At 44.7% G+C, this 27,865-nt stretch overlaps 4 protein-coding genes across 5 annotated transcripts; 2 read left to right on the top strand and 2 right to left on the bottom strand.

The window, feature by feature from the left end:
* The first annotated feature begins 3,989 nt into the window (after window positions 1–3,989).
* Window positions 3,990–4,976, top strand: LOC125506988 (uncharacterized). The gene is made up of 2 exons (XM_048671696.2): window positions 3,990–4,385; window positions 4,484–4,976. Exons 1-2 carry the CDS (start codon window positions 4,038–4,040, stop codon window positions 4,829–4,831), a joined length of 696 nt encoding a protein of 231 aa, XP_048527653.2. The 5' UTR covers window positions 3,990–4,037; the 3' UTR covers window positions 4,832–4,976.
* Window positions 4,977–10,581: 5,605 nt separating this feature from the next.
* Window positions 10,582–11,400, bottom strand: LOC125506966 (ubiquitin-ribosomal protein eS31y fusion protein-like). Its single transcript, XM_048671676.2, has one exon. It carries the CDS (start codon window positions 11,286–11,288, stop codon window positions 10,800–10,802), a length of 489 nt encoding a protein of 162 aa, XP_048527633.1. The 5' UTR covers window positions 11,289–11,400; the 3' UTR covers window positions 10,582–10,799.
* Window positions 11,401–11,505: 105 nt separating this feature from the next.
* On the top strand, window positions 11,506–13,456 carry LOC125506973 (uncharacterized). Of its 2 annotated transcripts, none has more exons than XM_048671689.2 (4): window positions 11,506–11,687; window positions 11,812–11,865; window positions 12,467–12,589; window positions 13,101–13,456. In XM_048671689.2, the coding sequence occupies exons 1-4, from the start codon at window positions 11,652–11,654 to the stop codon at window positions 13,230–13,232; spliced, it is 345 nt and encodes a 114-aa protein (XP_048527646.1). In that variant the 5' UTR covers window positions 11,506–11,651; the 3' UTR covers window positions 13,233–13,456. The 2 variants fall into 2 exon arrangements, with proteins under 2 accessions (XP_048527646.1, XP_048527640.1); XM_048671683.2 differs by having other exon boundaries at window positions 13,098–13,456.
* Window positions 13,457–15,920: 2,464 nt separating this feature from the next.
* On the bottom strand, window positions 15,921–24,757 carry TIC110 (translocon at the inner envelope membrane of chloroplasts 110). Its single transcript, XM_048671669.2, has 15 exons — window positions 24,091–24,757; window positions 23,592–23,651; window positions 22,766–22,889; window positions 22,548–22,616; window positions 22,365–22,463; window positions 21,472–21,538; window positions 21,227–21,291; window positions 20,900–20,994; window positions 20,098–20,222; window positions 19,908–20,008; window positions 18,698–18,911; window positions 18,013–18,167; window positions 17,758–17,880; window positions 16,632–17,621; window positions 15,921–16,481 (listed from the first exon to the last, which is right to left on the bottom strand). Exons 1-15 carry the CDS (start codon window positions 24,633–24,635, stop codon window positions 16,230–16,232), a joined length of 3,084 nt encoding a protein of 1,027 aa, XP_048527626.1. The 5' UTR covers window positions 24,636–24,757; the 3' UTR covers window positions 15,921–16,229.
* Between the last annotated feature and the right edge of the window lie 3,108 nt (window positions 24,758–27,865).

The following is a 27,865-nucleotide window of genomic DNA, read 5'->3' as shown; positions in this document are numbered from 1 at the left end:
TCAACGAGCTAGTCAACTAGAGGCTTACTAGGGACATGGTGTTGTCTATATATCCACACATGTATCTGAGTTTCCTATCAATACAATTCTAGCATGGATAATAAACGATTATCATGAACAAGGAAATATAATAATAACTAATTTATTATTGCCTCTAGGGCGTATTTCCAACAAGGAGATCATAAGATTTATGTGCCACTTATCGTAGTCTCCAATCCAAGGCAGTTCATTATGTTTCCTTGGTACAATTTGTACTTGATTATCAATATAGAACATATGCATACATAGTTTGTAGTAGTATAGAACATACGACATTTCTTATAGTATTTGGCATTCACGTTATAACTTACTGGGAGAAAGAAGTGACAGCCATATAAGTATATGACATGACTATTTGACTCAATTTGTTGTTGTGCCTTATAATAGCATCAAGTAGATAATTTATGGCATATTCACACCAGTTATATTTTCCTATATAGTGGACTTACAAACGACTTACCAATAATCAATGATGGTGTAGTCATGTTTAGAAGAAAGTGTTACCAAATGACCCATGATAAATATCGCCTTTTCAGTTTCATTTGATAGCTCTATTATATCTCTAGCTTAAAAAATTGCTAGCCCCAAACGGTGAGAATCCTTCTCAACCATACCTATATTTGCCTTCAAGAAATCAATAGAAGCAGCAGTTGTCTGCCCATAAACGCCATCAATGTCTCTTGGTCTAGAAGGAATACCAAAAATTTTGTGCATATCTCCAGCAACTGTTGCACTTACAAGAAATGTATTAAACTTAAGATGTAGCCCCTCCCTCCCATAATATAAGAGCGTTTTTTACACTAGTGTAGTGTTAAAAACGCTCTTATATTATGGGATGGAGGGAGTACCTTTTTTATTTCAGGAAACTTCAACAACCATCAAATTTGATTTTCCAAAGCATGTTTTTTTGTAATGCGTAAACACAATAAAAACAGCATGAACATGATCTATCTTCAATCTAGATTTAGAGTTACATTTTTATCCTCATTTTTTACGCTTGGGTCATCCCCTTGAGTGTAATAATATTTTAAATTCCGCTAGATTTTGATGTTGCACTTGCTGAATAACTTGACTTAGAAGACATATGTATGTGACTAAAAGATAAAATTAGTCAATGTACCATAACAGTAGTTGTACATACTTATGATATAAATGTTTATCAATACTTGAACCTTTGAAACTAAATTATCAGACTATAAAATATTAACAACCAATATGATATGGCATCTAATACAATAAAATATATAATTCAACGGATTGCTCTTTAGCTTCATATTTCATATCACAAAACATACTATTATAGGTTGAAGTAACAACATAAAACAAAATAAAATTTCATATGTTGCTCCTCGACTCTCAGAGAGGTAAGATCATCAATCAATATATAGTAGGTTGCTGCTCACTTAACTAAGTAAGTTTTATAACTAGTGCCTACATTCCAATTTGCAGACTAATATTAGTCAATGAAGTCTCTGAAAGCTTATATATTGTATCTATAAAAACAATTGTATCTATTAAGTCGCAGAAGTCAAGTAAAAAAATGTAATAACATAAGCTTAAGTTGTTGTCCCTACAACTTGACTCAACATTGGCTTATGATTAGGTTTTTGTGTCTGTAACTAACATGTTCATTAAAATTGGCCAACTTTCTATTTCCCAAACTCTTTTACATAGATAAACTTACAACATCTATTCTTATTTGCGTCATAACATTTGACATCCAAAATTTCCTTAGTATAAATATTCAATAAGTCCAAGATCTGACTTTCGGGAAGAGAACAAACCAATAGAAGCGTTGTAACTTAACTCAACACTGATATACCGATTAAGTATTTGTGTCTGTAACTAACATGGTCGTTCAAATTTTCTAAGTTCACTTTTACGGTAACTACAAACATGTTGTAAATTTATCTATGTACCTTCATTATTATTTTTGTTCTAAGATTCGACAGCAAAACTTTCCTTACTACAAAGATTCACTAAGCCAATGATGTGAGTTCTTCAAAGTGAACAAGCTAGTAGAAGCACAAATAACAAAAAAAAGATTGAACACATAGCAAGCATATGCAATAGTTGCACCAACATGAATCTTCAATGCAGATCAAACATACAACAACATCTAAGCTCTGCAGCAAAATGTTCGGATATGACTCTGTTGTTGTTGTTACTATTGTTGATGTCTATGAGTGGTTGATAACAGAAACACTTCGGTCCCTTTTCACCTACACCATTACTGCTAGAACACAAGAGTTCTAGGAAAAGAGGAAGGTAATTGAAGAACAGGCAATGAGGAAGAAAAAGAACAGAGTGAATGGTTTTTCCACAACTCTACCGTTTTACTACAAAACTTGTTGCACACCGACTATTTTATCGAAATATGTGTACCCTCGAAACTGATCCCACAAAAACATATATATTGCTTTCCATTTATGATCAGTTTACAAATATTTGCAAAGGGCTGTATGAGGGGAAGTAGGTGATATACACAAACGGCGTTTTGAATCTTGACGCAGACCGGCGGTCGACTGCCCCTGATGCATGTCACAAATACTCTTCCGTAAGAGCATCTACAACCGGACCCTTCAAATCCGTCTCAAACGCCTGGGCAGGCCGCCCGGTCACTACTTGTTCATGATTTTTTGACCTAGACGGGCCTCTCAAACGGCCCTCAAACGCCCGGGCTAACCCCGCCCCCCATACCCAGCCCAAATATGGAGTGGATATGGGGATGTCCGGGCACGCCTGCCAAGTCGAACCCGGCCCATGCTAGCTCACCCGACCCCATAAAAAATTCTTCCCATCCACTCGCCGGACCAAACCCTAGCCACTTCACTCCCCTCCCCTCTACTTCCCTCCGCCACCCAATCTCATCTCCGGCTCCTTCCGATCCTCTTCGGCATGACGGGTAGCAGATCCGAGTCCTTCACCTCCAGATCCGTCGACCCCGATCTCATCCCGCGCGGCCCCGAGGAGGAGATGGTCGTCCGGCTTGCGCTCCGCCGCGCCCGGGAGGAGGCCCGTGAACGGCTGCGCTCAGACTCCATCCGTCGAGAATCCATTGCTTCCGCCCAAATGGAGCATGGATCCGGCGCTAGGCCGGCCATAGCTGCCTCGTCGGAGGCCTTACGGTCCATCTGGCGTCCGAACGCGCTCGCGGACTCGCAACCCCTTCAATGGCGCGCCGAGCATCGGGGCGCACCATGAGCCTCGTCCGCCGCGGCCATGGCACGACGTGCTCGCCGTGCAAGGCACCGGGCGCGGGAGGCGGCGGCGGATGTCGGCAAGGCAGAGTCACATTCTCCGGTGCCCCGTATGGCGCATCAGTCCAGGCGCCGCAACCGCATCGTGGTGGATGTCGGCGGCTCGTCCTCGGATGGATCTATCATCGATCTGACGTCCACCGGCACCGTTCGGTTCTGGTCTCCGATGAGAAAGAGTAGGGCAAGGGAGACAGCGGGGCCTTGAGTCCCATGAGCCAGCTATTTATTTAGCTTGGAACCCCTACTTAATTTAGGGTAAACTTGATCGATCGTGAAAAGAAAAACTAAAAACCACAGAAAACGAGTTCAACGGAAGACCTGACACGTAGGTACTTACACTGACAAGAATTTGAGCAGTCAAGCACGGCACAGAGACATCGACAGATTGGAAAAATATTGCCGCCGGCTGCCCCCTAGTGTAAGGAAGCCCTTCTGGCCTCATACCAAAATTTAACACCACCAAGACACGGCAGACACCATCATCATCAAACATTTAGCTTCCTCGCAGCTTCGCGAGTTCATTGACACCGCACATTGGCAAGTCGTCCAAAGATAAGTCAAAGCAAGTTTGGCCATGTTGGAAAGAACACGTCAAGCGAGGACTAGTACGCACCGGTGGTACCAATTCAAACGACTTGATGAGTTGATCACACTGCGGTCGTCCAGCCTATATAAATTTGGCCCTCCACTGCCACTCACCGAAGCACTTAAGAGAAGCTCACTAGCTAGGCACGCACGATGAAGACTGCCATTGCAGCAGCCGCTCCCCTCCTCCTATTCCTGGCCCTGGCCGCCATGGCAGGCGCCGTGACGTTCGACGCGACGAACACGGTTCCGGACTCCGCCGGCGGGCAGAGATTCGACCAGGACGTTGGCGTCGACTACGCCAAGCAGGTGCTCTCCGAGGCCTCGTCCTTCATCTGGACCACCTTCAACCAGCCCAACCCGGAAGACCGGAGGGACTACGACTCCGTCACCCTCGCTGTGGTTGACAACATCGAGCCTGTGGCCCAGACCTCCGGGAACGCTATCCAACTCCGAGCCCAGTATGTCGCCGGCTTCGACGAGGGCGACGTCAAGAAGGAGGTAATAAATCGAATTCTGCACCCAGGCCGCACGGCGCGACATACCTTCATGTATAGCTTCTTAAGTTTCAAACACGAGATTGATGCGCGCGCTCGCAGGTGAAGGGCGTGCTGTACCACGAGGCGACGCACGTGTGGCAGTGGAACGGGCAGGGCAGGGCGAACGGCGGGCTCATCGAGGGGATCGCCGACTACGTGCGGCTCAAGGCCGACCTCGCGCCGACGCACTGGCGCCCGCAGGGGAGCGGCGACCGTTGGGACGAGGGGTACGACGTGACGGCCAAGTTCCTGGACTACTGCGACTCCCTCAAGGCCGGGTTCGTGGCGGAGATGAACAGCAAGCTCAAGGACGGATACAGCGACGACTACTTCGTGCAGATCCTGGGGAAGAGCGTAGACCAGCTGTGGAACGACTACAAGGCCAAATACCCCCAGCCCCAGGGCTGATCAATCGATGCAGATATATTCGTATAATGCATGCAGTTTGTTGCTGTATGTGTACCGTTCTACGTCTACGTACCGATACAGTATACTTGTATTACTATACAGTTGCTGTACTGTCTGGAATGGAATAAATCAACGTTGGCACGAATTGAGGAGACAAATGGTGTCAGAGAGAAGAGTTCTTGGCCAGATGGTTATTCTACCATGCACGGGGTATCCACCGTCCACCGCTGTCGTGAGATTGCCGCATTTTGTGATTGTTGGCAAAATTTATTGTGTTTCAAAGTAATACATGACGTTTCACTAGGTTTTTTTTCTTGTTTTATAAAATGTATCATAGTGTTTCATTGTGTACAGTGGCGGAGCCAGGAAATTTGAATGGACAGGGCCAAGAGCTGCTAAACTTGCTTGGGGAGGGCCAGACCAATGGAAAACAAAGCGAATACACTGTTTTAGTAGAAATACTTAGTGTCCTAGTGAAAATATTTGCATGTTGGCCTGGGCCCGGGCCCTGGCTAGCACCCCTGTCTCCGCCACTGATTGTGTATAGCAATTCACTTGAAAATAGCTCAGATGGTTCGTTCATCATCGATAAGATTTACACCGGAGGAGCGTATCAGATCCAAGAAGCGAAGACTCAACGTCTCGAGACCAACTCCTGAAACCCTACTCTGCTATGTCGTTTTTATGCTTAGCTTTTTTCAATCTTAGTATAAATTATTGTCTAGCCCGATCACCAAACTCTATTGTTCGGATTGAATCAAGTTTGTTACCCCAAATTCGGGGTCTCTTATATCCGCCTTTGCGTCTTTATTAAATTTGTTAATCTTGCTCAATAATTTACTTAAGTATGATTTTTGTCTAGCGGTTTGATTTTGGTCCCCAAGCCAGACTTGGGGGTTGTTAAATCCTTTACCTTAACGAGAGCCGCTAGTCGGCATCTATGTGCTTTCTTCCTTAGTCGTTTTGCTGCATTTTTCTTTTGCTCTGGTCTTCGGTTCGTGTCTTTGGCCAACCAGACGGGTTGTCTGGCTTCTCTGTTTGCCTCTTAGTTTCCACTAGTTCGGCTAAGATTGGCCTTTGAAGCACTCCATATATGCCTTATGGCCGAGGAGGTTGAAGATGATAACTGGCTAGCTCAAGTTCTTCAAAACCAAATGCATGGTAAGTTTTTTTAACATAATACAGACGCGGACGCTTACACATACGCACATACACTAAAGCATGATGGAAACATAAATAACTTTTAAGACCAAATTAGTATTTGGCGCCAAAATAAATAGTAGCAGCTGAAACTTGGAGATTTTTTACACCATTTCTCCTTGGCATTCGGAGAACAAACTAGTACTCTTCCAGGCGGCGGTCTTGCTGGGTTGACATAATCCATCTCGCATAAAAGAAGTTGTCCGGATTCACCTCTTACTCGTCCAGCCCCATGGATCCGACCTCGGCAATAGGACAAATGTCGAACACGGACAAATGGTTCTGGAGCATGTCCCACGCCTGGTGTGCTCCCTCCCGGGATGCGGATGACTTCACGAACCTATCCGGAGTGGTGCCTCCTGAAGCGAAGGTTGAGTTCGAAGAGGTTTCATGGGGTCACCTCAACGGGCCAGAGCCTAACCTGTGGCCGGTCAAAGATCGATGACTCAAATGGTGTGTTGCAAGTTGCCAAGGTTGCAGAACTGTCCTCGTGATTCGTGGTCATTGTAGGAGAAGTTGGGCCTTGGGGATGAAGCGGTCTTGCAGTTGGCAGAAACCTGTTGAAGACGCCGAGCCGTCTGAAATCATCGATGGTGTAGGATCGTAAGTAGGCTAGAGGGGGATGATTAGACTACTTGACCAAATAAAAACTTATCATTTTCTCAGTTTTAGTTGTAGGCAAATCTTAGCAACTATCACAAGTCAAGCAACACCCTACACATGCAAGTCTAAAGAGTGGGCAATGGAAAGTAAAGATTTTGCATATGTACGTAAAGGAGGGGTCGAAGATATTAAACGCAATGAAGACATGGAGATTTTTGGCGTGGTTCCGATATGTGGCACTATCATGCATCCACGTTGATGGAGGTTTCAACCCATGGATGATAACGGTTGCGTGAGTCCACGGAGGGCTCCACCCACGAAGAAGCAACCCTGTCTATTCCACCATGGCTTACGCCCATGAAGGACTAGCCTCACTTGGGGTACATCTTCACGAAGTAGGCGATCTACTTGCCCTTACAAACTCCTTGGTTCAACTCCACATGATTTGGAGGCTCCTAAGTGACACCTAACCAATTTATGATACACCACTCTTGAAAAGGTAACATGTGTTGTTGTTGATGATGAATTCCTTGCTCTTGTGCTTCAAAAGATAATCTCCTCAACACTCAATCATTCTCTTCATGATTTGGCTTGGGTAGGAGAAGGATTGGAGTGGAAAGCAACTTGAGGGGGCTAGAAATCAAGGATCAAATGGTTGGAGTGGAATCCCTTGATCTCAACACAAGTGTAGGTGGTTCTCTCTCAAAAAATGGATATGGGAAGTGGTGGCTTCATCCTGGTTGCTCTCTCTGAGAGTAGGAGGTGGGTGGGGGTATATATAGACTTCACCAAAAATCCAACTGTTACTCACTTTTATGCACAACTCGGTGGCACCAAAAATAAATCTCGGAGGCACCAACTAGTGCAAAAGATTCGAACATTAGACATTTCGATGGGACCGGATGAATCCACTCGATGGGGCCAATTTGTGATGACCTAAGAAGTTACCTCATCTCGTTAATTCTGATCGGTTACTAAGTACTTCCGAAGTGAAATCGATTGGTTGCAGAGAGTTGGCACATGCACTTCGGTGGGACTGAATGCCATCTCGGTAAGATCGGGTTTCTAGGGTTTAGGCAGTGGCTCTGTCTGGTGTATTTCAGTGGGTCCGGGTGTGTCTGTTTCGATGGGACGGAGATGAACTTTAGGGTTCTGTACAGATTGGATTTGTGAGGTTGTGGCTGAGGTTTTTGGAGCAATATCTTCGAGCAAATGACTCATGATCAAAATCTCATCCCCTTTTAATAGTATTGGCTTTCCTATGGACTTAGTATGATCTTGAATCACTTAATAAAAAAGTAGAGTCTTGGAGCTTTTGCCAGTGTATGTCCTTTGCATTTTGAGGGGTCCACATTCACATGTCCTTGTCATACCTACATTGAACTTTTCTGAAACAATCTTTGAATAGGCATTAGTTCAATGACATATATGTTATTATTAATTACCAAAACCACTTGGGGATTAGTTGCATTTTCAGATGACGCAGATCATATCCGCTACCATGGTGCGGGCCACTGTGAAGGAGAATCTAGCTTCATCTTCCATGGTGATGTTGAGCGTGCAGTAGTCTCCACCGATGATAGTCACCAGGAATTGAGCAAGCAGCTGGCAGTCGATGGAGAAAGGCAACTGAATGAACCTGGCCGACACGCGGCAGCCTTGCGGTGGCAACGTGGCATCTCGAGTGACCATAGAGCGGTGTCTGAGCCAAGCACGAATCTCGTGTCGGTTGACCATGTCTTGTGGGAAGCTTGGCAGCTATGGGAGAGATTGACACGTATGCATGGCCACGAGTTGGTGATGTTGGCGCGTAGCTTTGTGGATGGAAAGAGTAGGAGATCGTGGGGAGAGTGATGGCTTTTCCCGCAAGCAAGATTTCTGAATTTCATCGGAGAACCGAGAAACGGTAGGTGAGTGCATCGCATGCATGAACGCGGATGTCGGCCATGCAACCGCCCATAGTGGCCTGCAGAAGCGTCGCAGCTATTGTGGAGTCAGGCTTGGCCTTGGAGAAGGAGAAGACAATGTATAGATGGTGGTCTAGGTGTAGTTCCATGCCGTTTATTGGGGAACGAGGGCGATAAGTGGGATGGAGTTGGTGCGGGAAGGGGGAGGGAGAGCGCCATTCACATGGCCAAAACTACGCCATCCGTTAGAGACGGATCAGAGGCCCTTGCAAAAAAAAAGAGACAAGATCGAGGCATGTGGTGTCTTTGTCATCGACGCCCTCCAGCCATTACAATGTTGTTCTTGGGCGACGATGCTCACTCTCCTTCTCCGCTGGTACCCTTTCTTGGTTTCTTGTCTCCACTTATTTCATGATTTTTTTTCAAATCATAATTCATGTCTCGTTGTGCTAATTTATTGATGTGGGTGTTGTGCTAATTCAGGTCGTGCAGGACACTGCTATTTTTCTGCTGTGTTGTGCATATGGAAGAGGGGTGAATCCCAACTCAAGCGAAACATTCCATTGCCCTCGTTGTACAAGAACACGAACTTCCTCATCGTTTTGGTACTATTCCACGTCTCCCGAGTATACATGGCATTTCGAAATCCGAGGAAAGGAGATAATTAGAAAACCAGGTACATTTACTCTTATATTGAAACCGTTCATGTAGCCCATCAGGTTATTTCGATATGAGATATCATCTGTTTTATTTCAAAAATGATGCTTAAGATAGTCATGCATACAGCATTTATCCTCAGTTTTAGTTTTTATCTAATACTCAATTCCTACGGGTAAGAACTTTATAACTCATCGTTGATGCCAGGCAAGAAACATCGGCCTAATTAGCAACGCACCTGACCGCTTAAGACTGATCACAGCAGGGAGTAACATAGAGTAGTAACTTGCCGATGTTACTAGTCTATGTTACTACCTCCATAGTGGGTAGTAACATATGATTGGTATCATAGAATAGTTCATTTATTAGACTATAGACTCATTATGTCTTGAAATATGTGATATTACAATAACTAGCTAAGAGGGTGCTTGGATCCAAGGGACTATTTTTAGTCTGACTAAAAATAGTCTCTTTTAGAGGCTAAAGTTCCAAGCACCCCTGACTAAAGAGAGGTTAGGACTAGTCTTGAGGCTAAAAATTTTTAGTCATAGAAAACCTACTAAAATATGTATTAGCTCTCTTTCTCTCTCTCCTCATTTAATTCCTCTCCTTTAACACATGCGAGTTCTGGATTGGAGGGTTTGAAGGATAATAAATGCTCAATAACTTGATTTTAGTCTCTTTAGTATTTGGATCCAAGCATGGGTGAGGCTAGCAAGTTTTAGTCCTACTACTTTTAGTCATGGGACTAAAACGTATCCAAGCACCCTCTGTTACCACAAACCTCTCTCTCTTCATTAATTAGCTGCCACATAAGCAATCTTGTATTGAAATGTGTGATGTTACTAGTTAAGTTACTCCCGTGACTAGTCTAAGGCTGATCGTAATGGTAGTATCATAGCTAGTATTATGCATACCAACTACTCCATCCGTTTCTAAATACTTGTCTTTCTAGGCATTTCAACAAGTGACTACATACGGAGCAAAATGAGTGAATCTATACTCTAAAATATATCTACATACATCTGTATGTAGTAGTCATTTGAAATGTCTAGAAAAATAAATATTTAGAAACGGAGGAAGTATGACTATTTTGCCGAGGTGGCATAGAATTAAATGAAAAAAGAGAGCGTTGATTATCATATCATAATACCATATCATATTAAATGCTATGCTAATACGTGTCATGCATGACAATAAATAAGGCTACCTACAATATTAGTATATAATATTATGCATTATGGAGGTAGTATCATATCTTAGTAGGCTGTTTGTTACAAGCAGCCTAAGAGGCACGCCAGCACCCCAGCCACTAAGGTTCAATTCAGACTAAAAACATGCTCACTTGTGATTATTTGATCACATGTACTCCCTCGCTCGATGTTATTGCAATAAATTTACGAGTATCGTTGGCATCTTATATTATACTGTAGTAGGACAGAGGATCTTATATATTATAAGTACAGTAGGACAGAGGAAGTAATTGAGAAAAATATCCAGAATGATTGTTCTAAGCACAGGTACCCATTGAAAAATTCCTTGCCAGACGTACACTGAATCCATGGCGCTAATCCAACTCCGTCACTGATCACACCACCTGATCAATCACTGTCGATCTCTGGGCTCTGGGCCTCGGCGTAGGCGTAGGTGAGGCCGCACTTGCCGCAGGCGTGGCGGTCGGCGTGCGCCGCCATGAAGGTCCCGGCGCCGCAGTCCGGGTTGGGGCACTCCTTGCGCAGCCTCTCCACCTTGCCCGTCGCGTCGTCCACCCTGTAGTAGCCCAGCACGGCGAGCGGGGTCTTCTCGCGCTCGTGCTTGACCTTCTTGGGCGTGGAGTAGGTCTTCTTCTTGCGCTTCTTGGCGCCGCCGCGGAGGCGGAGCACCAGGTGCAGCGTCGACTCCTTCTGGATGTTGTAGTCGGCCAGCGTGCGCCCGTCCTCCAGCTGCTTCCCGGCGAAGATGAGCCGCTGCTGGTCCGGCGGGATCCCCTCCTTGTCCTGGATCTTGGCCTTGACGTTGTCGATCGTGTCCGACGACTCCACCTCCAGCGTGATCGTCTTCCCCGTCAGCGTCTTCACGAAGATCTGCATCTTGCCCCCGTTTGCCGGTCACCGAGATTTATGACCTGTTTCGTCGGGCGGCGGCGGCGTGTATTGGGAGCTTTGGGTGGCTGGGCGATGTCGCGGCCCATGGTGGGGTGGAGATGGGGTTATATGTAAGCCTGGTTCGTTTGATTGGCCGTCCGATCCGCGACGGACGCCTGTGATCGAGCGGGTCTGAACCGACTCGTGAACGAGCCGGACACGGCAAGGACCCGTGAGACGGAGACCAGACCAGAGAAGTAAAACCAAAGCGGCGCACGCGACGCCTGGAACGAGGAGAGGAGAGAGAGCCGGTGGAGCGCGCGGCGAGCGGAGGCAGAGGGGCGCCGCGTTCGCCCGGCGAGAGAGGCGATGTCGTCCATCGGCTCCTCTAACATTGGCTTCCAGGTCCGTCCCTCGCTTGGTTTCTTCCCCTGCCCATCCATCCTTCCCCGCCCACGCTGGGGATTAGGGTTTGATGCTTTGTTGCCTTGCGTATGCCTGATGGTCGTGTGTTGTTGGGTTGCTGCAGCTGCTGAAGAAGTCCGGGTGGAAGGAGGGCACCGGCCTCGGTGCGCAGGAGCAGGTCTGTGTCCCTATTCTCTTTTCTCTTCTCCCCGATCAAGATCTCATCTGCCCATTTTCACCCAATCCGTGTGTTAGTTTTAGGGATAATTTTGTTAGTTGTAGCATGGCACTCCTAACACGAGGCTTAGTTCTCCTTGTTTTTCTATTCTTGGTACTAGATTATATGATCCATTGTGAATCAAATTGTTCTGTGTTTCTCCAAGTGTTGTAAGAGTCTTATTACTGGTCTTTGAGATCATTGCGGATCAAATTGTCTCATATTGTGGACTTCACAAAATGATAAAGGGCGTGCTGAAATTAGTTTGGTTTCTGGGTAATGATCACAGTCGGACAAATAAAGCTAAATACTTGAATTTGTTAACTATAAACAACTTACCTTCGCTTCTTGTATAATCTTGTTCACTTCACAAGCTCAGGAGTAACTGTATAACTGAACACATCCATGGGTTTTAAAATAAACAAATGCACGGTTGGCCGTCTGCTATATAACAAGTTGTGATTACACACTTGGAAGGAGCCAGCTTGTTACTTATAGTTGCCTAGCTACTCCTGGATTATTTCTGTTTGTGTACTCACTTGTCCAAACTGTCATGAAACAGGGGCGTTTGGAACCAGTAGAAACTCGTGTCAAGAACAACAAACGCGGTTTAGGTTCCAAAGAACCAAAGCCAAAGCCAAAGGTTGAGGATGATGTTGAAACAGCTCCTAGTAAAAGACCCAAGGTGAGCAAAGCATTCTTGTTGACTTGATTCCAGAACTGTTTTGTTGTAGTCCATAGGTTCTGCCGAATTCACAAAATTTGTTTACTACTCCCCTCCATTCACTATTATAAGATGTTCTAACTTTTTTTCTGAATCGGATGTATATAGACGTGTTTTAATGTGTTTGTTTACTCACTTCAATCCATATGTAGCCATATTGAAATATCAAAACATCTTATAATAGTGAACAGAGGGAGTACTATTTACTGATTACAGATTCTTTGTGTGGTACTGTTGAAAAAAGTGTATGTGTTTATATATAGTTATTAAATTAAACAAACGTAACACGTTATATTGGATGCTCATCAATTTCTTTCAGCAGAATATTTGTAAGGTTTAGAAGATAATACTGATGTGTCCTTTGTACATTTCTGCATCTCGAACCAGCGTACTTGTAGTCATCACTGATCTGACTTCCCCTTTTCATCAATGATCTGACTTAATGCCACAAATATGTTGCTATTGTCAGCAGGATGCGCCGGTAACGAAGAAGGCAAAGTTGGCCGCAAAGAGGATACGGAAGATGCAGGAAGAGGAGAAGAAAGCACAAGAGAGGGAATTCGAAATTGCTTTCTTCAGGGAATTTTGGCCTGATAATGTATAAACAACAAACCTGACAGCGTTGCACCCGTTGGCATCAACTGATAATGCCATTGTACAGCTTATCGATGCTTTTGCAGTTTGCAACTGCTGTTCACTCTTTCTGTCTTTGTTCTCTTCCAAGTGTTACATTTATTCAGTTGTAGATATTTGTGCCCTGCAGAGATATGGTGTAACTTGTAACAGACGTTCTTTGATTGAAGAAAATGTCACTTGGGTTTTTTACTACTGCTGGGGTAATATTAGAGCATCTCCAGCCCGTTCGGTACCCCAACGGCGCTTGTAGGCGAAAAATAGCGTCTCTTGGGGCCTTGCCGGCGATAATTTTGGCGTGGGGGGAACTGATTCCCAACCGCGACCACAACGGCATCGGCCAAAAAAAATTAAAAAAGCCCAAAGTAGACAAAATTCAGTTAATTTGGATGATTTCATTAATATTTAGGTGAATTTACGTAGATACAAACGTAAAACTACTCCTTAATTCACGCCGAGGAGGTTGTAGAAGACGTTGTTCTCGTCGCCGTCGCTCGGCCGCCCGTCCTTCGGGGCGTGCTTGCTGCAGCCCTGCCCTGGATTGCCGCTGTGAACTGGCTGGCTCAGCGCAGTGACCTCATCGTCGCTGTCAAAGAGCATGATGACGCTGCCCTCGTCGGGGTCGTGGCGCTGCCCTCGTCGCGGCCGTGGCGCCGCTCGGCGATTTCTTCCAGAGCACGGCGCTAGCGCTCCATCTCCTGCACCACGTAGTCCGCGCACGACCAGGCGAGGCCGCTCTCGAGGTCGACGGCCATGTCCTTGTGCTCATGCTTCACTACGGTCGCCGCCGGCTCCTTCTTCGGCTTGACCAAGCGCATGTGACCGCAGAGAGGGGAAGGGACGTGGCCGCCCTCGTTTATGACGAGGTTGCCGCCGCGGCTGCGCAGACGGAGCGGCCTCTCCTGCGACTCGGGCTTGACGGGGAGGAGTGCCGCCCGCGCCGACCTGGAGGAGTGGGAACCAGAGGACGACGAGGACGGCGTGTCCATGCGCCTCGGCATCCAGGAGCTTCCGCGGCGACGAGAGAAGGACGGCGTCGGGTACTCCAGCTGTGGCTCATTGCCGCCCTCGATGTGCGCAAGCACGGCGAGGAGAGTCCGCCCGGGCGCCCCGCCATTGACGGCGGCCCTCCGAGTTGTGGCACCCCCTCTGTGCCGGGCCGCCGTTGGTGGACGCCAGCTGCTCAACATGGCGTCGCTGGAAGTACGCGGTCCACAGCGCATGGTTGTCCGCTGTGTACCATGGTTGTTGCCACGCTTGCTCCGGCATGTTGGCCCGGATCGCCGCGATCTCGGCGGGGCGTTCCGCGTCAGAGGGCGGCGGAGGCACGGGGATGCCGCCTGCGCTCAGCCGCCATGCGCCCGTCGCGTGCATGTCGGACGGCGTCGGGTAGTTGGCCTCCTGCAGCAGGCGAGCCTCCCACTCGTGCAGCCAGTGGCGGCCGAAGCCCTTGGCCGCCACCTCGTCGCCGGGGAACCTCTCCGCCATGGCGAGTGTGGACGGTGAAGGGCAGTTTTTTGGGCGAGAAAGGTGGTCGGCACTGGAGCGGTGCAGGCGAGAGAGAGATAGCTTGGCGAGTTTGCGGCGAGCGGCGGCGAAGGTCGGCTTTTATAGCGGTGAGAGGGCGGGAGCGGTGTGGACGCATGGAGCGAAAGGGCGGGACGCGCAACGGGATTGGGCAGGGACGCGCGGCGGTAGCTCCCATCCGTCCTTGATCAATGGAAGGCTGACCGGCGACCACATTGATTCGTGCGGGAGCCGAGGCGAGGTGATCAAGACGACGAAGCATATTCGTTGACTCGGCGAGCCCACGGGGGGGGGGGGGGGGGGATCTAGCGTGGGTTGTTTTCGTGCCATTTTTCTTTCCCCCGGCGCCCCGGTCGCCCCCCAGCGTGCTGGGTTCGGTCTGGGCCCGCCGACGCTAATTTCGACCCAAACCGATAAAAATTGGGCTCCTGAGGGCGTGACTGGACGCTTTTTTTGCGCCGGCGATAGAAAAAGTGCCTTGGGGGCCTCTGGTGGGGGGGGGGGGGATGCGCAGCACCTTTGAGATGTACCAGTTCACCAGGCAACCAAAAACACATTTAGAAGCTGTGACTAGAGATGAACATCTATACCATGTCATAAAATCTAAGGTCTGAATTCAATTCAAAAATTGACAGACAAAAAGGCAAAATATGGTGTAATGTAAAAAAAGGGCAAAACTTGAGTTGATTCTCACAAAAAAATGATGGTATTCAAATTTTAGGAGCGAAGGATTTGGTGCCACATGGTAAAAAAATTTAGTTGATTTTGCAAGAAGCTTGGCATATGATACAAGTTAGCTGTTGGTAACGGGAAGTATGATATACTAATATCATGTATATTATACTAATGTATGATACTACTCCCATAATGCATAATATCGTAAGTTAGTACATCTTATGTTACTTTATTAATTGCATGTATGACATAAAGTAGTACAACATTTACTATGATGTGGAATCATAATATGATATCACATTCTCTCTTTCCCCATTTAATTGTGTGCCATCAAAAAAGTATAGTTGGCATGCATGATACATATTCTCTCTATCTCCATTTAATTGCGTGCCACATCATAAAAAAAATCTAGTTGGCATACATAATACTGTTTATGATACTATCGTTACGACCAGCCTTACACAACAAACCACATTTATTACAAAAGGACCTGCAGTGACTCTGGTACATGACCAAGAGGCCAAAAGCGCAAAGGAGAAACAGAAAATGATTTCAGTATGGTTTGAAAGAATGCAGCAGAAAACTGTCACCCTGTGGTGTCAAATCTGTCTATACAAAATACTTATGCATGTCAGGATTATGCGTTGCTTCTCAAAACCATGCCTAGCTACAACAGCAGCTATTGGCGCCACAGCACCGCGTCTGGCAGGAGCTCGACTCTGCTGGCTACCTAACAAAAAAGTGCCTCTTCCCATCATCATCCCCTCTAGAACGCCAACTCTTCTTCCTCTTGGCCTGTTTGAGGCAACGTGCCTGCCGTCGCCGCATCCCGAAGGTCCTCAGCCTTCTCGGCACTGATGTCGAGTAAATACTGCAACCTTGACAACTTATCCTGCTTCGGAATGCTCTTCATGTACACACAGTACAGGTCGTCAAGCTCTCGTGGAGTGGGCCATGACAAAGGCTTCGAAGCAGGCACGGCAGCATCACATGCGAGCAGGTCGTTCAGTGATGAAATCTGCATCAGATATGAAGCAATGAAAAATTTCACCACAAACTTCAAGAAATCTGCAGGAGTATAACCTAGCAGATGTTATTATACCTATATCTCTAGGAGCAATTATGTAAATTTAACAAAACAAGCAGACAAGGGGCACACGATACGTACCACACCATCTCTCTTCTTCTGCCGAAGCAAAGCAACAGCCTGGACAAGGGCGTTCTCCAACCTAACCTTCGCAATGTCCTGAACAATCGACCTGGCCTTCTCAGCACTTATGATAAGATCAGCTGGCATCTTTACATACACTTCCTCTTCATCAAATTCACCTGTGCCTGATGAGAATATCTCCTCAGCACACTTTTTGTAAATGGTTTCTCGCAACGGTTCTGAAATCAAGCTGTCCAGCTCGAAATTTGCGTCTTTCAATCCTCGGACCTGCTGTATACCAATCTGTCCTCGCGATATAGATGCTTCAATTGCACTAGACAACTTTGTCGTTGTGATGCTCTTAATGATTTTCTGTGCATGCTCAGATGGCAAACCAACCTGCGTTTGTATCGTTGCAAGCTGGTCAGCCTTGGATTCTGTCAACTTCCCATCAGCTAGAACCACTTCAGCCTGTTGCACAAATGCTTTTTCTGCCAGCTTAATGTGGACATCTTGAGCTTCTTTGGCGGTTAAACCAAGTATGCGTCCCAATTGCTTTAGCATTAAATACTCTGAATCGTCTTTCTTCGAGGAGATTGCTGTCCCGAATGAAACATTAGTAGTCTCACCAGTGATACAGAACATCAAATATGTTTGATACAGCTCAGCTCTATCTCTCAATGGAAGATCATCCTTGAGGGTTATCTCTTTCTGACTTGACTTGCCCAGCTTTTCTTTTAGCTCTTTATCAGGCCTTGTCTTCTTCAATGTTTCTAGTGATTCCCATTCATAGTCCTCATCCTCTCCCTCAGATTCAGTCGTTTCAGATTCTGAGGTCGCACTTGATGTTGCAGGTTCAGCAGTTGTTAGCTCCCCTTTAATGTCAGCCAGAAGCTCACTTACAACAACTGTGTTGAAGGAAATTAACTTCTTCAACTCTTTTGCCTGTTCAATGCGATTCCCAGCTGCTTTTGCTTTCTGAATGTAGTTCAGGAATAATTTCCGTACCTGCCATTGAATTTGGCAATACAGAAAATTAATTGGATCTGCAGTTGGAATATACCAAAAGATATACATAGTAGTAGTTTCTACAGAAGAATATAGGCCAATCTATATAGCCTAATTTTTTAGGTAAGAGGCATACTGCTTTACTAAAGATGGTCATAGCAGCCTCCTTTTTCAAGTTTAGACTCTGTGCTGCTTTCCTAACTGCCTCTCGTCTATCAGCGTTGTATCCATCAACTGACAAAATTGCTTCCTTGACAACCTGCAATGTCCTAAAAATGGTAAGAATACATTTACACAGAACAGGCCATCAACTTTGCTGAACTAATGCAGATATGGAATTTAACCTAAAATTATGCAGTGTGTTAATGAAAGGCACAATAAAATACATCACCTTTTCAAACAATTGACCGCAGATGTCAGTATGAGCAGCATCAACAGTTTCTTGAGGAATGCAGAGACGCACTTGGAATGCCGTCAAAGCTTCTGTTTCATCCTTGCTCAGCTCTCCGTCAGCTACAAACTGCTGAAGCTTCTGTCTGTAAATGTCTGAAGTATGAAGCAGCATTAATACGCGCTGATAATCATAAATACAAAGGCAGTAATTTTAGCCATATCATATTTGTCTTTCTTTCGTACTACCTCCGATCCATAATAAGTGTCGTGGTTTTGGTTTAAATTTGAACTAAAACCATGAAACTTATTATGGATCGGAGGGAGTAGTAAAAATCCACAACTGCTCGTACAACACAAGAACAGCAATGTATAACAAGATTAAGTAAATGCAGTCAGTTCCCTTGCTGCATATTACTTCCTATAGCCAATGTAAAATGTTGGCAACTAAAATAATAAGCTGCAGTATCAGCCCACAGCTAATGCCTGATGATTGTATAATGAATAATTGTGTGTACTGATGCAGCAAAAGGATATAGGATACCGTATAGAACCTAGTTAAACCAGATTCTCAATTTGACACGTGATTTTCCAGAATGGTACGCATATTGCTAGCAAGAGAAGGATTAAACTGTAGCAAATATAGAGCTACGCTGTAATACTAGAAGCAAGTGACAACGTGGTACCTTCATGCATCTTGCTAGCAAGTTCGGGATCAAACTGTAGCTCTTCGCACAGATTTTGGAGGAACGATGCTTTGCTAGGAGCTGCAGCCAAATCAGTGTTAAAGGATTTTGCAAGTCTCTTTCTGTATGCTTGAGATTTGACATCTGAGATGATTGCTTCTGCTTCACGCTTCCCCAGTCCAAATATATTTCTCAGATCATTCAAAGGAGTAAGCTGGAATTTTTAATCACAGAAAGATTTATCTTGTTAAAGGCTTAGTTATTGTTGTTGTTGTAAAGATTTATCTTGTTAAGATGCTACCATATGTTTTTAGACTCAATGGTCAGAGAGCATGGGCAAAAATATAAGACAGTTCATGTTGAAAAAATAAAATTGTCAGCCCGATGTGATACAATTGCTAGGTTATGTACTTCTCAAATTATTTTATCTTGATTAAAGCAACCTTTACAGAACAATGACAACAAATCAAAGTACTAGTTATTATCTATATATTGTGACTGTTCCCAGTTACTCCCTCTGTTCCTTTATATAAGGTGCATTAATTTGTTGGCATGAATCGGCATAAACTCTAGTTGAATCAGAGTATATGTTCTCTCTTTTGTCAAAAATTGCTGGTCTGATCAAGGGCTTGGTATTAAATTCATGCGAACCAGAAAATACTATTGATGTGTTACTGATATGTAACCCTAGGCCACACAGGTTATTCCTTAACAACAGTGACAGGTACCGCTTGAGTTTGTTTAGTTCAGCATCTAACATGATGTGAACTACAAAACAGAAGATGTGTGACAAAGATGGGCGTGGAGTTACTGTTCATTCCGGGTGCAAACACTTTCAGACTACTCTTGTGTTGTCTGTGATCCAAATATGTCAATAGACTAACTAACTAAATTCGTCCACACAAAGTCCAGACTGTATTTTCCAAATACTACAGCCTTGCAAACTTGCACTGCTCTACTTAAATTAATATGCTTCACAATAATAGGTCAATAGACTAACTTTGTCCACAAAAAATCCAGACTGTATTTTCCAAATCCTACAACCTTCCAAACTTGCACTGGTCTACTTAAATCAATATGCTTCACAATAATTGGTATCTATGTTAACCATTTCAAAAGAAACCTACGGAATTATTGATTACTTATTTTAGCTTGTCATCTGATATGGAGCATCAGCTAACTAAACAAAATGTGAATAACATGTGATCACCTTCTCATTATCAACAGGTCCATCTGAAAGTACATCTGTTGCATAGGCCCTATAGAGTGTCTTTAGATCACCAGCCCTCCTATCATGATCAAGCTCTCCCGCTATGCAATCCATGCAGAAGAACCAATAAGAATTCATAAGGACAACCCACCTCATCAACATATGAATTCAAAAATCTTCAGTAACTTACCTAATGAAATAGGTCCAAGCCCACGTGCAAATCGATCGCCTTGAGGGTGCTTGCTCAGTACAGTTAGCAGGCTATTAAATGCAAGGACACACTTTACTTCTTCAATAACCTGTGTTGGGCTATTCCTGCAGGCAGTGACAATATGGTTTAGTCCTGAGGTAAAAATTTGAGCATTCTGTATTGATAAGATCCAAAAAATTAAGCATAGCAAGATTCAGAGGGTTTACACTTCTTGACAGAGATACATGTATTTGCTAATAACTGAACAACGAAAACAAATGGGGCTTCTTGGAAAAGTATTTCTCAAACTTCCTTGGGAGTGCAGATAGCTCAGTTTTTGTAATAGTAGAAAAATATTATTTGCTAATTAATATTAAAGCAGATCAATCCACCAAACATACTCTAGTCTCCCTTATAAACAGCATGGTGCGTACAATAATACAGCTAAGATTTTTAACTGGAGGTTGAGTTTATATGTTATTCTTCATGATATTAAAATAATACTGAAAGCTTGCAACTCGAACAAGCCAGCAAAGACTGATAACATCACTTGCTCATGAGGTGGAAAGCCTCTCTTGTTGTGGAGGGAGGAGAAATAAATTTTATCATTGCTAGTTATGAAGTACTTTCCATAAATATAATATCAGAGGAAATTCTAATGTACAAAATACCTATGTCGGATTTAACAAAAATATATGTTCCCTTTTCTTAAAACCATCAGATTAGCAGTTAATACATTTATGTTTTCATGGAAATTGTCAAATAATGAAATCAGCCAGCAGGTTCGCAAGAGGCTTCATACGTGGCTTTGTTACGCGACTTCAAGATGTCTAAAGCTGATGAAATGTTTTCTTGAATCAACTTCTTCGCATGTTCCCTGAACATGTCAGCAGCAATCTGCCAAAATATAAATATCAGCACATGTTACAATAGAATATGCTTAGATTGACGTCGTCTGCCATGTCTTGCCATACTTAGATTGATGTCAACAATCAAATAGAAACCTGTATGGCGTCCAAGATACTATCCTTAGATTTATGCTATTTGGATATAGGTGACAAGATGCCCCAAGAACTGATGAAATGATGCTAAAGCAACCCAGCAGTAAATCTCCAGAGAGAAGGATTACCTCATCAGAAAGTTTACACGCAAGTTGGGCTCTCCTTACTTCAATGAGAGTGCCTATGTCCAGACCTAGCGAAACAGAATATGTCCAGGTGAGAACATTCATGGAATGCAACAAGTAATTAGTATACAGGGGATATCCTTGCTATCTACCCTGCTCTAAATTTAATCTACTTGAATGACAAACCTTGTAAGCACGATATGACCTAAGAATGGAACTAATGCCTACAAATAATATTTCAGCGGTACCTCTACCAATAGACTTGAGCTGTATCGCGTACAAATTTTTGGCATTGTCCCGCATAGCAATGTCGATCTGCCAAAAGATTATGAAAATGTAACAAAACAGCCATGATGTCAAATAAGACAGAGACACACAGAAACTATGCACCAAAGTAACAAGAGATAAGCAAGCATTTCAAAAAGACATGCTCTATGAGAAAAAAACATTTGACTTATGTGAATGTGTGATCTGTACATGTTAAAGCAATCTACGTCTTCATCTTTATCAGCACAAAAGATCTTCCCTTTCAACTACTACATTCAACCTGAAACAATTTTTATAGCCATATGCTACTCAAACTTTATAAGGTTGATCATGCTTGTCAAGAAACAGAGGCACTAAACATGTACAGTCAGTCTGTCTATTTTTGGTACAAGTAACAATGCATGTGTCATAGTGCATCACATTACATTGCATACATTATTTTGCAGGGAGAATTTTCACACCAGTAGATCATGTATGTCTCGCAGACTGATATGCACGACCAATAAGGGCAACAAATTTGTAATCATAGTACATACATATATATTAAAATTGGCCACGACAAAATGAGCATGCAAAGATCACCTATTGCATTATGAAGGGTGAAACACTAGCTTCAGGAGGTCTCTTACAGTAACAACGTAGTTAGAAAATGGGTGCAATTACACTACAAAGTTTAGCAAAAACAACAAACAACATAATGGAGGTAACGTTCTGCTTTCTCCATGAGATGAAATCACAAACAGAGAAATGGCATGCACAAAGGTAAAACAATGTATACTAATGTACCTGTGAATCAGTGATCCCGGAAAGATACCATGAAATCATAAACAGAGACATGCCATGCACAAAGGTAAAACAATGTATATTAATGTACCTGAGAATCAGTGATGCCGAAAAGACGTTTCCATGGAAGTAGGAAGGCTGATGCGTCTCCAAAGACAAGATTTGACACATATATCAGCTTTTGAAATGCCTAAGAAATATTTCCATGGTTACTGTTAGGAACTACAGACAGTTTTAAGTATCCATGTATTTACTTCAAAGCAGAAACAATTACCCGCCGCTGTTCAATGTCAGCATCACGGTCCCTTGTTTCCAACCTCTCTCTGTATAAGCGTCTACCAATCTATTGAAATGGGCAAAGTGGAAGGCATAAGCAGGCAGAGGGAAAATAGTGCAATTGTGAAAACAGTGACTAAAGATAATACAAACATCTGAAAACAATACGGGATACCAAGATGTAACAAAAAAAAGGCTTGGATCACGAGGGAATACCTCCATGTGCATATTTGCAGCATCTACATCATCAAGTCCAAGGCCTCTTTTAAATTTTGCAATGACCTCAACTTCATCACCTTTGAGATCTTCATCTCCTGGAGGAAGTACCGAGTAAAGAAAGCTGCAGGAAAAAAAGAAGATAGGAGAAAGAATGAGCGAATAACAAATGTTCAGGAGCGTGAAGCTCAAATATCACATTGCAAAATTGGTACGATGTGGATAGTGTTCGATTTCTAAAGACGGTAAATGTTCAACACCAATGTGAATTTAGAAGTGCTTATCAAAAAGGTACTCCCTCCGTTCCATAATTCTTGTTGTGGTTTTAGTTCAAATTTGAACTAAAACCACGACAAGAATTTGAAACGGAGGGAGTGGTATATTCAAGAACTGAGTTAACTGAATGCAATACCAAAGAATCGTACGAAATTTTTGAGTTGAATCGTGCTCATGTGCATATGTGCGAGCCTACCAATGTATAAATTGGTAGATTTGCCATATGAAAATAATATGAGTGAATAGGCATCAACATTCACAGTACTTCCACCATTATAATAGATCCGTACCATTTACGGAAATATTATGGTACAAACTTCAATATTGCATGCTGTTGTTTATAAATTGTCAGAAGTGGACCCTTTTTGGGACAGGAGGGGGTGATTGCTAAGAAAGGTGTAGCCATGTACTAGAAAATATGGCAGTACAAATACTCCCCTCCAAGAGTAAGATTGCATAGAATCCAGTATTTATCTGGTCGTTCTGTGCATATATGTTTTCACAATCATCATGGAAAACAACTGAACATCACGTGTATCAAGAGGTTTACCTGCCATACAAGTCACAGAGCTCTGTTTTGAAGGCTGCATCTTGTGTACTAACTCCATATCTAAAAATAAATAAGAGAAGGATAAGATAATGCAGAAAGAGCAATGCATTCAATACTTCCTTGCAAGTTCACATCACCCTAAAAAAATCTTTCGTCTCCTCCGTGTACATTTAACGATAGCCCCAATTATATATTTCATCTTCTACAGAAAAAGCATACAACACAACGCTGCTAGTACCCCTAACAAGTTTGGAGTTTCAAAAGTAAATGGATTTGCACAAACTACATTGCAAGCCTAAATTTGATACAAGACAAAACGAGCACAACAAACCGTTGAGATGATCAAATAGCTGGTATAATCTACTTTAGTGATCTAAGCGCTCTTATATTTCTTTATGGAGGGAGTATTTCAGAAAAAAAAAACATACTTATATAGCTGATATAAACGACGCAAGCATACAACGAAGGCAGCAGCTACACGGAGGTAATCCAAACTCACTTGTTCGCGATGGCCTCCACCTCGCTGGCCTCCAGCTTGGTGGGGTCGTCATGGCCGGCGACGTAGTTGTGCAACCCGACAGCGGCGACCTCCGGCACTACAGAGTTCACCGCGACGGCAGCCGCGACGCTGGCCCCACCAAGCACGGCCGCGCCCGCGAACGCCGCGGCCCGGTTGCCGCCGCCGGCGCGGAGCCCGATGCCGTAGCCCGCCGCCAACGCCGCGGCGGAGACCGCGAGCTCCGCCGCCGTCCGTGCCACCGGCGGCAGCGCCTCCACGAGCGGCTGCACGCCGGTGAGCTCCCTCCGCCCTCCGAACACCTGCCCACTCCGGCTGCCGAACACCTCCTCGTCCCGGTCCGCGGCGTCGCCCTCCCCCTCCCCCGAGGCCGCCACACGGCGAGACCGCCGGCTGCGGAGGCGGGCGAAGGCGGTGCGCTTCCGTGGCGGGAAGCGGAGGAGGGGCAATGGTTTGAGCGGGGCGAAGAGGAGCGGGGAGGCGGCGGGGCGGGGCAAGGGCCTCGCGGAGACGAGGGAGAGCTCCATTGTAAGATCTCGCCTGGACGGACGGCGGCGGCGGGCGGAGGGGCGGGGGAGGAGGGGGAGGGGCGGGGCGAAGGGTGTGGATAGCGTTGCGACGATGGGGATTGGTGGGGGCGGTCGGGGCGGAGCAACGCCTGAGGGGCTCGGGCGGCTGGCTGGGCAAAGGGGTGGGACGAAGGGCCGAATTTAGGGGCAAGGCAAGCACGAGGTTTCCTTTTCCTTTTCCCTTTTTCTTTTCTTTTCTTTTTCTTTTGATTTGATTTGAGGATTAAGGAAACCGGAAGTAGTTACGATGTGATACAACTGCTTGTAAGAAAACCCAAAACATACCTACTCACTGTGTTGCTCGTGACATCACACTCCTTAACCAGGAAAGCTATTTCCTCACAATTAAGCCACGAATTTTCAAAAGTTGAAAAATAACTTGATAAAAGTCTTCAAAGATGAGTGTGTGCTTTCCTTTAGACCACACAGGGCGTCACGTTGATAAGATAAATGACAAGTCTTCCGTGGTTCATTCCTAGTCCATAAGTAATACTATTATGAATGTCATCGAGGTTGGTAGTTTGTTGCTTTCACTTTTTACCTCTTTGAGGCTTGTATGACATTGTAATAATTTGGAATGTGCCTAAAGTGAGAGAGTTGTTTTCATCCGTTATTTGCAAAACAAAAAAGGGTAAGAAAGGGGCGTCGATATGAAGCTATGGGATCTAATAAGCTAATCTAACTAGATTATACGGACAATCTCGTTGAGCACAAATAATCATCATAAGGATCTTGCCGTGCAATACAAATAAAAAAGAGACTTAATTAGCCTATGAGTTTTGGGAGGCTATAAACTTTGGGTTTTTAACCTCTCGGATGGGCTTTGTGGGCCAAACTCATCGAGCAAACATCATTTGTGTTCTATGTGCCGCTTTCACTAAATCAATAGGATGAAAAAGGTAAACGTTCAACGTTCAATGCCAAAAAGAAAACAAGGGAAAATGCTAGCGTTCACTCGACAGGTGAAGCTGCGCGCATCAACCGCCTCTACGCCCGTTAGATTTGTTTTTTATCAAACAACTCGTAGCCATCTTCACCCTATCGTAACTTGGCCCGTGTTGAAATCCGTTCAACCACAACAAGAGGTATGTTGCAAACATTGAGTCGCCGCCCCGTGCTCTATGTCGCCGCTCGCCGGTGAGACCCCGTGCCCCGCCTCCTCCTCTTGTTCTCCTCATTTTCCTCTTCTCCTCTCTCTCCCTCTAACCTCACAGCCCCCTCTGCAGGTTGGCGACCATGGAGCCCACTCTGTCCAAGCTCGTGTGGGAGGGCGCGTGTTGCCACCACTCGCCGACCAGCGAGCACCTCACATGTCGTGCTTCTTCTCCACCCAACGACGTTGGCCTCGCGGGCCTCTGCTACCATCGTCAGCAACCCCGGCGCCGCTCGTGTCAAGCGTTCGTCCCTGACGCCGAGGGACCTTGAGACCCCGAGCCGTCGCCCCTTCGTCCTCATTGTTGGGATCCCGAGTGGCGATGCCCGTCGTATATGAATCTTTTTGCAATAGTGGCGACGAATGATGGTGGTGCTCAACGGCGGCACCGTATACGAGCTTTAGCAATAGCGGCGGCAAACGATGATGCTACTCAACAGTGATGGTGTACCAGCTAAGGGGCCCTTGTCAGTTCCGACCTAGGCCACATCGGGCGTCCCATAGTGTATAATCAAAAGGTTCCAGAAGACTGGGTGTACACGACAAGATGTTGGAGCCATGGAGGACTTTGCCTCCCTGTACGTCACTGACTAGGATCTTGTACCCCAGTACCCCTGGTACCTATATAAACCTGGCTCATAGAAACCACGAGTTAGATATTTACAATCTCTTGATAGATATATGTACTATGTACTCACTCAAACACAATAAACTAAAGCAGGACATTGGGTATTATCTTCTCGAAGAGCTCGAACCTGGGTAAAATCCATGTGTCTCTGTTACCCTCGTTTCAGGATATCTAGCTTAGGTTTAGGTTCCGTCAAATGGCGGTGGATTTTCTGCAACATCATCTTGTTGCAAAGAAAGATTTCTGCATCATCAGCTATGTTGCAAAGTGGTACTAAATAGGCAATGGCGTTCTTACCACATCACCTCTATTGCAAAGGTTTTTATAACATCATCTATGTTACAAGGTTTCTGCAACATCACCTTTGTTGTGATGGTGAAGGGCGCTTGTCCGCTTGATGGCACCAAATCCGATGGCTCGTGACCCGGTCGGTCTTTTAAAAAGATCAGCCGGTGGACGTGTAGCGCCTCGTAAATCAAACAACTCTAGAAGTTCGACATAGTTACCGAGCTAAACCACTTATGGATGGAAATTGATAGCATGTCGCTCTTTCATGGTTGTGTTTTATTTGTCCTTGTTGTGATCTTCAGTAGCTTTGGTGCACAAAGCCAAAGTATCCCACCCCTCGATCCATGGCAAAGTCATGCTAGAACAAAGTCTCACCACCTATCACCCGCACATGATAATCTGAAGAGAACCATCAAACGAATAGTCTATCCAAGTTGGGTGCGATGTTTCTTAGCTCGAGCTCAAACGAGCTTGGGTGAATAGTAAATTCCATAAAAACAGAAAAAATATGAAATTTTCTTGTAGCAAAACTTTGAAAAAATTTAAGTGCTTGCAAGGTTTCATCATGGAATGACATTCTTAGAAGTCGTGGCAAAAAAAATCAGTACTTTAAAATGCTTTCGAAAATGCTTTGGAAGTTGTGGCACAAACTTCCCCGATCTTTACGATGAATTACTAGCTTCCACTGTGGGTTCCCGCCACATTGGGTGGCTTGGGATTGAGGTTCTCATATGGACATTTGTGGATGATTCGCAACAAGTTTGTAATTGAACGAGCCTTGTTGCGGCAGTCTATTGATGCTCTCTACAAACTGTGTAGTTTTTTTTTGCCGTGGATCGGAGTTGTGACGCCCGGATAATTAGGCTACAGTGAACCTCTGCTAATGATGCCACGTCACCTCCATTACTGTTGCTAATCTCGCGTTAGTTCGAAACGGTTCGAATTCAAATTCAAAATTAAGCAGACAATAAAAGTTTTTAAATATTAAAACTAAAATGTTCGGTGTGTGTCAAATATTGCTATGGTAATTATAGTGAAGAAAACATAATTTTACAAAGTGCCTAAGTGCTTTAAAACTAAATAAAATAGAGAAGGAAATAAAAGAAAAGAAAATACAAA

This window comes from Triticum urartu, chromosome 1A (assembly GCF_056163025.1).
Source record: "Triticum urartu cultivar PI428250 chromosome 1A, HENAU_Tu73, whole genome shotgun sequence".
Taxonomy (NCBI): domain Eukaryota; kingdom Viridiplantae; phylum Streptophyta; class Magnoliopsida; order Poales; family Poaceae; genus Triticum; species Triticum urartu.
This window is presented reverse-complemented; position numbering and strand designations above follow the sequence as displayed.